The sequence below is a fragment of the Ceratina calcarata genome, unplaced genomic scaffold (assembly GCF_001652005.2).
Source record: "Ceratina calcarata isolate Rehan_Ccalc_2016 unplaced genomic scaffold, ASM165200v1 scaffold44, whole genome shotgun sequence".
Classification (NCBI taxonomy): domain Eukaryota; kingdom Metazoa; phylum Arthropoda; class Insecta; order Hymenoptera; family Apidae; genus Ceratina; species Ceratina calcarata.
In genome coordinates this window covers 271,787-281,576 of record NW_017167821.1, presented here as the reverse complement: position 1 = coordinate 281,576, position 9,790 = coordinate 271,787, and the positions used below count along the sequence as shown (strand labels likewise).

Below are 9,790 nucleotides of genomic sequence, written 5' to 3'. Positions count from 1 at the left end.
GAGATGCTGTGACTACTAAAGTTGCACTGGGTATAAGCGCCACATTGAGAATTCCCATTCCACTTTTTTTCTTAGAATGAAAGGGTGAATTCTCGGAACTCAGGCTGACGTCGGACTCGTTGAATGGAGGCTAGAAAAAACTGCAGAGGCTACAAAGCTTGGGAGGCTAAAAAACTGCGGTGGCTTGAAAAAAAACTGGAGTAGTGTGCGAAAGAACGAGCCGCGCCTCAAGGATAGCAACAGTGCGCCGAACAGCTACTGTTGTATTTATACGATATTATCTCCAATACTGCTTCAAAGCCGAAACTTAACGCTCACGGCCAAACTAGGATAAAGAAAGAAGACTTTTTTTTAAAGTCTTTAAACTTCACTTCCAGCATGGCTTCCAGTATCGTCGATTTCATTCATTCATCTGTTACAGATGAGTTATATTTCTTTTCGAAGCTGAATCGACGTAAACCAAAATATAATGTCATTCAAAAAAAGAAGTTTCTTCGCTTTTAATCCTGGCTGTTTCAACCGATGATAACTATTTTTTACAAAGTTAAAAACAATTAAATTTGACAAATTTTAAGCAGCAGAATGTGGGGATTGTAGCGTGGAAACTGGAAGGAACCCTAAACCCTACTCACATGTATTCACTTCTGGTAGGAAAATTCTGATTAATAAATGAATGGAAATAAAATTCGGCATTTTTATTTCGCTATCCTTGACCAAACATGATCTTAAGCATCAATCACGCATTACGCATTTTCGAGTCTAATTTATTGTAGAAATGCATAATTCTGATTAATAAATTAATAGAAATGCATCTCAGAATTTTATTTCGCGATCCTTGAATAAATATAATGCAAAGCAGCGATCATGGTATTTATACTCTGAACTTGGACCGTCGAGCTATAAATTGCAGTTTATCGATAATTCAAGCAGCCGCCTAAATTTGGTTCGATGTAGTCGATAGTATCAGAGATTTAGCCGACTAAAAGTATCGTTGACTACTATCGACTAAATCGATAGTTTTTAGTCGATGGTGCCCATCACTAGTAGGAACTTCACGGTGTTAAGTTAGATGTTGCCGGTAGTGGTTTACTCATTTGTGGGGGCGGAATCAGCGGCTTCGATCTAACGTGGGCGGTGTGGATGGTGTGGAATGGGTGGAAGGGTGGAAGTGTAAACGGGAGGAGCGAGGAATCCAAATAGTTGTTAATGTTTCAATAATACTTTAAAAGACAAGCCTGTTGTAATTCCATTAACATAGAATCCGGTAACGCTGAAAGTACAGTGTAACAAACTCAGTACAACTTAAAGTAATTATTCAATAATATGCTGTGCTGAACATTTGTTAAATATTATTATTCTCGGTCAGTGAGTGATACACGGTATTTGTTTTTTTTAAATATCTTGTGATACATTACTTATTGATCGACACGATGGCAAGCTTTGTGAATTGTATCATGTTGAAGAAATACGTTTTGTTATTTGCATTTATGCTGAGTCAAGTTAATAGCGAGGAGAACGATCATGTACATAAACATGCCACGGAGTACACGAAAGATGATTTTTCAGCAGAGATACAAAAGAAGAATCATTTCGTCATGTTTCATGCTCCTTGGTACGTAATTCGTACATTTCATATTAAATGATTTAAGTATTGTAATAGAGAAGAAGACATTTTTCACAGGTGTGGTCACTGTCAAAGACTGGAACCTACCTGGGAACAATTAGCTGAAATGTCTAACCAAGAAGATAACATAAAAATTGCTAAAGTGGATTGTACCACGGACCATAGTTTATGCACAGAACACGATGTCACTGGCTATCCTACGTATGTACAAATGCTAGAAATTCGAAAACTTCTGTTCAATGAATAGGCCTGAGAGTCCTTTTATTTGCAGGCTGAAATTTTTTAAAGCTGGGGAAGCCAAAGGCACAAAGTACAGAGGTCGAAACGATTTGTCATCCCTCATTTCTTTTCTTAGTGATCAACTGGGCACAGCATTTGGGGTATGTATGAAGAGTACGCATATTAAACAATTCAACTCGGTATACTAATTATTATTTTTTTATCAGAGTGGGGACGTCGCATCACTGCCGCCTGGAGCAGTGAACAGTTTATTAGAGTTAACGACAGACACTTTTTATAAACATGTATTTACTGGCTACCATTTTATAAATTTCTATGCACCTTGGTGCGGTTTCTGCAAAAAATTAGCTCCTGTCTGGGAGGAATTAGCCAATAGTTTGCGCAATAATAATCACGTTAGCATTTCTCGTGTCGATTGCATTTCGCATCCTATTGTTTGCGAAAAATTCGAAATAGAGGGGTTTCCAACGATGCTTTGGATCGAGGACGGGAAGAAGGTGGACAAATACACCGGGCAACGTACTCACGAAGAATTGAAAGCTTACGTTTCGAAGATGCTCGACAAAGGAGAAGACCAAGTCAAGACTGATAATTCGGATAGTACGGCGCACGCAGTGCTAAGTTTGACAGGTGAAAGTTTTAAACACGGAATCGAGAAAGGCGTTTCGTTCGTCAAGTTCTTCGCGCCTTGGTGCGGTCATTGCAAGCGTTTGGCGCAGATCTGGAAAGATCTTGGGAAAAAGTTCGTGACGGACGATAACGTGAAGATAATCAAAGTAGATTGTACTTTAGACGTGAGCAAAGAGCTGTGCAACGAACAAGAAGTAGATGGTTTTCCAACTTTGTATTTATATCGCGACGGTGTCAAAGTTTCTGAATACATTGGTGCTCCTATTCTGGACGATCTCTACGAATTTGTGATGAATCACGTGCAACCGCACGACGAACTATGATCACGTTTTTTCCACAATTTACAAGTAATAGCGATTACTTAAATCTAGATATTAACATGTAACAACTTAATTCATAATTATACGTAACAAACCCCAGTGTATCCAGGCCGTATACATATATTTTTCAAAACAAAAATCTCTTACAAAACTTTATATTTTTGCGTGAATAAATCGTATACTTCCAAAGCGTATCTACGAAACTGTGCGTTTATACTTCGTAAAACCGTTCAAATAGTCGCGGGATAAAACGAACGCAACAATTTCCCGCGTTGTTTGTCTATGTACAGAGTTTTACGTTTCACGATTATCTCGTGTTCAAGATCGCTCCTGGCCTTTATCAAACCAGACTGAGTTTCCTCCGCCCTTTTTAATTCGGCCAAGACAGCCGACGTACGTTCATTCAGGAACTTCACTTCCTCCATCAGGCTAAACGAAACAAATCGAGATGAACATGTGTTATGCATAACGAATTGGTTGCGCGATTAGATAACTCACGCGAACTGAGGGGTGTCGCGACAACTTTCCACGTTACGTCTGTGCTCGAGTCTATCTGCTAACCGTGTTTGTGCCACTTTCATTGCGCAATCCAGTCCCCTTGTCGAATGACGAAGCTCTTCGATTGATTTTTCCGCATTGGCAAGCTCGTATAAACACTGAAGGAATTGTTTTCTTAAGAATATCTTGTTTTATAAATTGCCCATATTAAACTTACACGAAGCAATTCTTTCTCTAATTGTAGACGAACATCTTCCGTGAGTCGAATTTTTTTGCTTAGAACGATATCTACTCTGGTTGCTTGATCCCGGAGATCTTTAATAGAGTTCTTATATATAGAATCTAAAGTGGACCTCAAATTTTCGGATCTCTGCTTGGCTGCTTCCCCGTCGGTTAAACTTTCACGAGTGTAATGTTCGTAACTCGAAGGCGTCGATTGTCTAATTAAAAGAAGCGGGAATTAATCATATACATTAAACTAGAAAGGAGTCAATGTTCATACTCCGCTGGAAATCTCGTAGCTCCAGGTTTCCACATTATAATGGGAGAATCATTTTTTAATTTTATGCAATGGGAGTCAATATTATAAGCATCGACTTTATCGGTCCAGTCCACTTCCATCCTTGCTTTCGCAGACTTCAGTTCAGTTAGCTGTAATTCTATTTGTTCCCGAGTTCTGTTAAATAAATCGCGTACCTCCGAGCACAGAGCAACTTCCTATAATAATTAATACACATACCATAACAGATGTGTATCTTTGATATGATGTCAAGTAATACTGACTTTAGTAAGTTCTTCTTCAACTTCGTCTCGAATAAGATCGGACTCTAGCCGTTTCGATCGCAGTTGCAAAAAATCGCCGGCGATCGACTCCGGGACCGTGAGAACCGACAAAGAATGTTTTACGTGTCTACGTTCGGCTTCCAACAATTCTATTTCTCTAGTAATGTTACTTATTAAATGCTCTAATTCAGTTTTCCAACGGTACACCTCGTTCGCTCGATTTTTTAAATGCTCCGTCGATTCTAATTGCGTCTTGTCCGCCTCGCGGTAAGTTCGCTCGATGCACCGTTTTGCGTTGCTAATAGCAAGTCTAAAATTGACGTTATCGTTATCATTCACCTCATCAGGAAGCTGAAAGTAAAATAATGACGGATTCGTTTGCCTACTGAGCTACTTGAATATTTTCGTTCGATTCGTCGAAGAACATTTTATTATGAGCTCTCCATTGAGCTCCACCAGAATTGGTCACGGAGTATCGGTCAACGACTGGTCTAACGCCTGTCAAACCACCTTGAGGAGTATACGTAACACGACCGGTTGCCCATGGACCGATCGGGTCCATGGATTTTTCCGGTTGCGTCGGAAGTTCATCTCCCGGTTGAGGAAAAAACGCGGGCGGCTGCTCGCCTCTTACGGTAGTATCCACCCTTGGACAGGGCTACGTTTCATCAAAAAGATGTAAAATGAAAGCTCGTAATTTAATAAATCTTAGATGCAGAAGTTTAGTCGATTCAAATACCTCCCCCTTGCCTTCCTCCTTTTCAGCAACGTTATCCATATTCGCGGTGAATCTTTTCTCCGATACGAAACTCAGATTTTTTTATAATACTTTGAAAAATTCTATACACCTTACAACTATACTGAAATGAATTTTTTGACACAGATGATTTTAGGGTTGCTGTCCCTTCAACGGGGAAGAATACTATTATCGATTTAACAATTCCCAGCAACGAATTATCTCATTCATAAATGTCTCCTGAGAATGATTTAGCATGTTGAAAACATTATACAGTCGAATAACTATTTTTATGTTTACATTGTAGTTGGCTGCATGAGATAAGAATTCTGTATCATATTTAGAACTAGTGTAACCTCCTTTATCAAGTTGGCTTACGGCAAATTCTTATCGAAAAATTTTATATTTATTACATATTTTTACAGATAAAAAGATTAGCACACGTCAGATAAAGAATAGCCACGTGTTCGATTTTTAACAAAGTACAATTTGCCCGTTATTATTGAGCGGTTCGTGGTTTATAGCATAAAATATTCAATTAATCGGCTTTGACAGGAGGCTGGAATATTCTTCGGTCCAGAAATAACATCTTGCAAAAACAAACGCATTATTGGTGTTATCTGTTATCACGGGACCAAAGTATATTTAATGCCCTGTTGCCGATTAAATTTAAGCATTTGCTCTGAGTGCAGCGTCGAGTACGTACATCATTCAAGATGACACGTAAGGTCCCAGACATTAAATATACTCAGGTAAATTTTTGTGCAATTCATTTTATTGTAATTTAATTTTATAAACGATGTTATACGTATTTATTGTTCCAGTTGTTCATCAATAATGAATTCGTGGATTCTGTAAGCGGTAAAAAATTTCCTACTATAAATCCAGCTGATGGCACAGTGATCGCAGAGATCTCCGAGGGCGACAAGGTACGATGGTTTATTTCATACATATATCGTACAAGTTCTATACTTCGTAATTATTTGATATATTTTTTCTTACGTAGGCAGATGTGGAGAAAGCAGTTGCAGCTGCGAAACAAGCGTTCGCCAGAGGTTCCAAATGGCGTAATCTGGATGCGTCCGCTCGCGGGAAACTCATGAATAAAGTATGTCGTTCATTACACTAGTTTTAAACAAGTGTTTCCTTCATGTATTTCTACGTTAATCACAGTTCGCGGATTTGATCGCGCGGGACTTGGAGTATATCGCCACCCTTGAAACGTTAGACAATGGAAAAGCCTACTCGAATGCAGTTTTCGACATAGAAGCGAGTATAGATACGATTCGCTATTATGCCGGATGGTGCGACAAAATTTTTGGAGACACTATCCCAGCAGGTACATTTAACTTTACGAACAGTTGATTTCTCAAGGAGTTACGACGATAACACTCGTTGCAGACGGAAATTATGTCTCGCTAACGCGTAAGGAACCAGTCGGAGTGGTGGGACAGATTATCCCTTGGAACTATCCTTTCCTCATGCTGGCCTGGAAATGGGGTCCAGCTTTGGCCACTGGATGCACCATTGTTTTAAAACCAGCCGAGCAAACTCCGTTAACTGCGCTTTACGCGGCGGCACTCGCTAAGGAGGCTGGATTCCCTCCTGGCGTCGTGAACGTTGTAACAGGGTACGGTCCCACGGCTGGGGCAGCTATAACCGAACATCCGGACATCCGGAAAGTCGCGTTTACCGGATCAACCGAGGTAAAAGCTAGCTGATGATATTTTTTATAGTATTCTTCATTCATTATTTTCGTAGGTTGGTCGGTTAATCATGGAGTCCGCTGCTAAGAGTAATCTTAAACGTGTCAGTCTTGAATTAGGTGGCAAGAGTCCTTTAGTCGTTTTCGACGATGTTGACGGTACATTAATCACTTGATATAATATTAATATGTTCTGTGAGCACAGAGTTAAAACTTACGATCAATTTCTAGTCAAGGAAGCGGCCGAGATTGCTTACGGCGCGATATTCGCGAATCACGGACAAAACTGTTGCGCCGGTTCCCGTACCTTCGTACACGCTAAGATTTACGATCAGTTCGTATCGCACGCAAAGGATTTGGCACAGAAGACGAAAGTGGGCGATCCGTTCAATCCCGGAACTGAACAGGGCCCGCAGATCGATCAAGACATGTTGGATAAGGTCTTAAGTTTTATTAAATCAGGGAAAGAGCAAGGTGCCGTGTTGCAAACGGGAGGGGAACGTCAGGGCAACGTCGGGTATTTCATTAAGCCTACTGTCTTCTCGAACGTGACCGATAACATGAAAATCGCAACAGAGGAAATATTTGGGCCTGTTCAATGCATTTTGAAATTCGAGACGATGGACGAAGTGATCGAACGAGCGAACAATACAAACTACGGTCTCGCCGCTGGTGTACTCAGCAAAGACATTGATAAAGCTTTGACATTTGCGCAAGCGGTGCAAGCTGGGAGCGTTTGGTAAGATACATTATTTTCTGTACTTGATGGACAGTCCGATAATCATTTACATAATTTAATAGGGTAAATTGTTACGACGCCATTACGCCTCAAACTCCATTCGGCGGTTTCAAACAGTCGGGGATAGGACGAGAATTGTAAGTCCGTTATTATACGATTGGGAAAAGTACGTAGTGAGAAAATATGAAATTTCTATTTTTGCGTTTCAGGGGTGCGGAGGGGTTGAAGGAGTATCTCGAGACTAAAACGATATCTATCAAAGTGCCATCGCGTTGTTAAGAGCGACATGCTCAATTGTCCGGTTCATACAAGTTTCTACAATTTTTGTTTTAGAATCTTTCACTTATGTAACATTAATAAAGTAATATGATGGATGAACAATCAGTTTTGTAACTGTACAATTAAAATGATACCTTTATTAGAACAATAAGCTACATATAAGCTAACGATTCACTGATGTATCCAAGTTATGATACGCGATCGTAGATTTTAATTAAATATAATAAAATATTTATACAAAAAGTCTACCTATTACTCTGGCGGAATTCCCAATTCTTCATCTGTCCAGTCTGCTGGACGTGGATAAGGGAAGTGGCCCTGATGAATAAAACAAAAGTATTTAAGTGTGATTTATACTAATATCTGTATTAAGCATAAGACATTGTGTTACTTACAGTAAGATGTTCATGCTCGTGGAACAAGTTCCACAGAATCCACCACCACATCACCCCTCCTGCGCATTCAGTTATCACTAGCCATGTTTTGTCGTGCGGCGGAAGGGAACGATAATACCATCTAATAAAATATTGAGCAGGTTAACCTCTTCTTCTATAAGGTTATGTAACGTACATGTATACGTACTTATTACGGGTTTGTGTTACATTTATTCCTACGTGGCTCTTTTGACCGAGACGTGAAACATTTCTCAAAATCGATGCACCGCGCGAGAGTAACATTTTTCGTTTAATATAATTCCATCCAACGAATCAACTTCTCATCTACAGTGAACCGACCCCTACCAGCGGTAGAGAGAAACTGGCAAGGCGAGCGAGCCGCATGGAATCTATACGAAGGCATCCGACTTTTAAAAAACAATATGATTAATCATTGATTCGATTATGCGTAACGAGAACTCTAAAAGGGTGTAAGTTACCGGGTACTGAAACATTGCACCTCTCTTTGAGATATCGTATTAAGCAAAGGCCATTCGATTAAAGATTGCTTAGCCCAGGGGGTGTAACGCAATTTTGAAATAGGAATGGAAGCTACTTTCGTCATTTTTTCATCGAACCGAAATATTGGCAATCAAAAGATTTCTAATGCCGATATCAGGCGAGCGCAAGAGTGTACTTGCATCGTTCGCCTCGTCTCACATCGTCAGCGCACCGTTTCGAATTGATTTTTTTATTACGAAGCACGAGGGTGAGCCATAAATTCGAGAATATGCCCAGTCACGAAAGTCTAATATTTTTGCTATTCGAGCCAAAACAAGGCAATCCGAGTCGAACCAAGAAGGTAGCATTTCCGACGGAAAGAGCGGAATGTCTCGACGGGAATTTGTGTATTGCTGGCATTTTCTACGATACGAAACCCGGACCGCGATATCCGAGATAATGTGAAAAGGCTCTTTACGGAATTCTGAAAAAATAAATGGAAATTGAGGCAACCACAAAACGAAACGAACCCCAAATGAATAAAAAACAGCGAGAAGATAACACAGAGTAGGAGTAAAAGTAAAAAAGAGTGAATGGATAATTTTAAATAACAATTATTACAAAATGACATTGTTCCTGGATGTACAATGATACATTTTCGGAGTTATACATTTTTAGATATACACTTATCGCTCTTTTTCCGTGTAATAAACTTTTGAAATCGTGTCCTGGTTCTCCTTCTTCAACTTCGTTCAAAGAAACGTTAAGTTTTTTATTCCGTATGTAACGAACCCTCGTCGGGCGACCGTTTTTTTTTACGAGATTAATCTAAGATAAGTTAACATTTGATGAAAGTCGTTCGAGTATATCAGCTGCGAGATGTTCGCCATTACCCGCGAAACGAGCAGAGTTCGAAAGACGAGGGTGAGACTTTTAGCTGGGGTACGAGTATACGGGTTCTCATTGGTCCATCGTGGGTTTACGATTTGCAATGAACCATCTGGTTCCCGGTAGCAACCCTCGAGGAAACAGTCTTATTGGTCCCCGCGTCGTAACTTTTCCCAACGTGCGCTCTAACAAGAACGTACCTAGTACGTTCGGACCAATATCTGTACAAAAAGCCATATCATATGTAGACTCGTTATAAAACATGTTTATTTTGTGCATCATTTTAAATAAAATATACTACTCAATAATATAACACTGATATCTGATTATTTATCCTAAATTATTCATAAAACGCGTGTATGAAACCATTTCTGATGAAACAAAATCTGAAGGGGTAAAATAAAATTTCTTTTTCAGAATATCGAAAATTTTTAATTAAAAATAGTGTACTTCTCTTCTAATTTCGATATTTA

At 39.6% G+C, this 9,790-nt stretch overlaps 4 protein-coding genes across 4 annotated transcripts; 2 read left to right on the top strand and 2 right to left on the bottom strand.

Moving 5' to 3' along the window:
* Nucleotides 1–1,085: 1,085 nt before the first annotated feature.
* On the top strand, nt 1,086–3,008 carry prtp (thioredoxin domain-containing protein pretaporter). The gene is made up of 4 exons (XM_018028221.2): nt 1,086–1,612; nt 1,682–1,825; nt 1,896–2,004; nt 2,071–3,008. The coding sequence occupies exons 1-4, from the start codon at nt 1,431–1,433 to the stop codon at nt 2,815–2,817; spliced, it is 1,182 nt and encodes a 393-aa protein (XP_017883710.1). The 5' UTR covers nt 1,086–1,430; the 3' UTR covers nt 2,818–3,008.
* Tektin-A (Tektin A) lies at nt 2,919–5,061 on the bottom strand. Its single transcript, XM_018028222.2, has 7 exons — nt 4,835–5,061; nt 4,482–4,753; nt 4,096–4,405; nt 3,815–4,029; nt 3,530–3,752; nt 3,313–3,470; nt 2,919–3,243 (listed from the first exon to the last, which is right to left on the bottom strand). Exons 1-7 carry the CDS (start codon nt 4,871–4,873, stop codon nt 3,045–3,047), a joined length of 1,416 nt encoding a protein of 471 aa, XP_017883711.1. The 5' UTR covers nt 4,874–5,061; the 3' UTR covers nt 2,919–3,044.
* Nucleotides 5,062–5,193: 132 nt separating this feature from the next.
* On the top strand, nt 5,194–7,656 carry LOC108627138 (retinal dehydrogenase 1). The gene is made up of 9 exons (XM_018028220.2): nt 5,194–5,583; nt 5,656–5,760; nt 5,838–5,939; nt 6,005–6,170; nt 6,233–6,537; nt 6,593–6,695; nt 6,768–7,275; nt 7,338–7,412; nt 7,485–7,656. The coding sequence occupies exons 1-9, from the start codon at nt 5,548–5,550 to the stop codon at nt 7,552–7,554; spliced, it is 1,470 nt and encodes a 489-aa protein (XP_017883709.1). The 5' UTR covers nt 5,194–5,547; the 3' UTR covers nt 7,555–7,656.
* Nucleotides 7,657–7,671: 15 nt separating this feature from the next.
* Nucleotides 7,672–8,323, bottom strand: Ndufb2 (NADH dehydrogenase (ubiquinone) 1 beta subcomplex, 2, 8kDa). Its single transcript, XM_018028224.2, has 3 exons — nt 8,137–8,323; nt 7,950–8,070; nt 7,672–7,872 (listed from the first exon to the last, which is right to left on the bottom strand). Exons 1-3 carry the CDS (start codon nt 8,229–8,231, stop codon nt 7,807–7,809), a joined length of 282 nt encoding a protein of 93 aa, XP_017883713.1. The 5' UTR covers nt 8,232–8,323; the 3' UTR covers nt 7,672–7,806.
* Between the last annotated feature and the right edge of the window lie 1,467 nt (nt 8,324–9,790).

Excerpts from the sequence above, each read along its gene's own strand:
- prtp (XM_018028221.2), top strand. The coding sequence starts at position 1,431 with ATGGCAAGCTTTGTGAATTGTATCATGTTGAAGAAATACGTTTTGTTA. Across the intron at positions 1,613-1,681 it reads GTCATGTTTCATGCTCCTTG|GTGTGGTCACTGTCAAAGAC; the intron begins GTACGTAATTCG and ends CATTTTTCACAG. Across the intron at positions 1,826-1,895 it reads GATGTCACTGGCTATCCTAC|GCTGAAATTTTTTAAAGCTG; the intron begins GTATGTACAAAT and ends TTTTATTTGCAG.
- Tektin-A (XM_018028222.2), bottom strand. The coding sequence starts at position 4,873 with ATGGATAACGTTGCTGAAAAGGAGGAAGGCAAGGGGGAG. Across the intron at positions 4,030-4,095 it reads TTGAAGAAGAACTTACTAAA|GAAGTTGCTCTGTGCTCGGA; the intron begins GTCAGTATTACT and ends TAATTATTATAG. Across the intron at positions 3,471-3,529 it reads TAGAGAAAGAATTGCTTCGT|TGTTTATACGAGCTTGCCAA; the intron begins GTAAGTTTAATA and ends CAATTCCTTCAG.
- LOC108627138 (XM_018028220.2), top strand. The coding sequence starts at position 5,548 with ATGACACGTAAGGTCCCAGACATTAAATATACTCAG. Across the intron at positions 6,171-6,232 it reads TGGAGACACTATCCCAGCAG|ACGGAAATTATGTCTCGCTA; the intron begins GTACATTTAACT and ends CACTCGTTGCAG. Across the intron at positions 6,696-6,767 it reads CGTTTTCGACGATGTTGACG|TCAAGGAAGCGGCCGAGATT; the intron begins GTACATTAATCA and ends ATCAATTTCTAG.
- Ndufb2 (XM_018028224.2), bottom strand. The coding sequence starts at position 8,231 with ATGTTACTCTCGCGCGGTGCATCGATTTTGAGAAATGTTTCACGTCTC. Across the intron at positions 8,071-8,136 it reads GTAACACAAACCCGTAATAA|ATGGTATTATCGTTCCCTTC; the intron begins GTACGTATACAT and ends ATATTTTATTAG. Across the intron at positions 7,873-7,949 it reads ACGAGCATGAACATCTTACT|GGCCACTTCCCTTATCCACG; the intron begins GTAAGTAACACA and ends TTTATTCATCAG.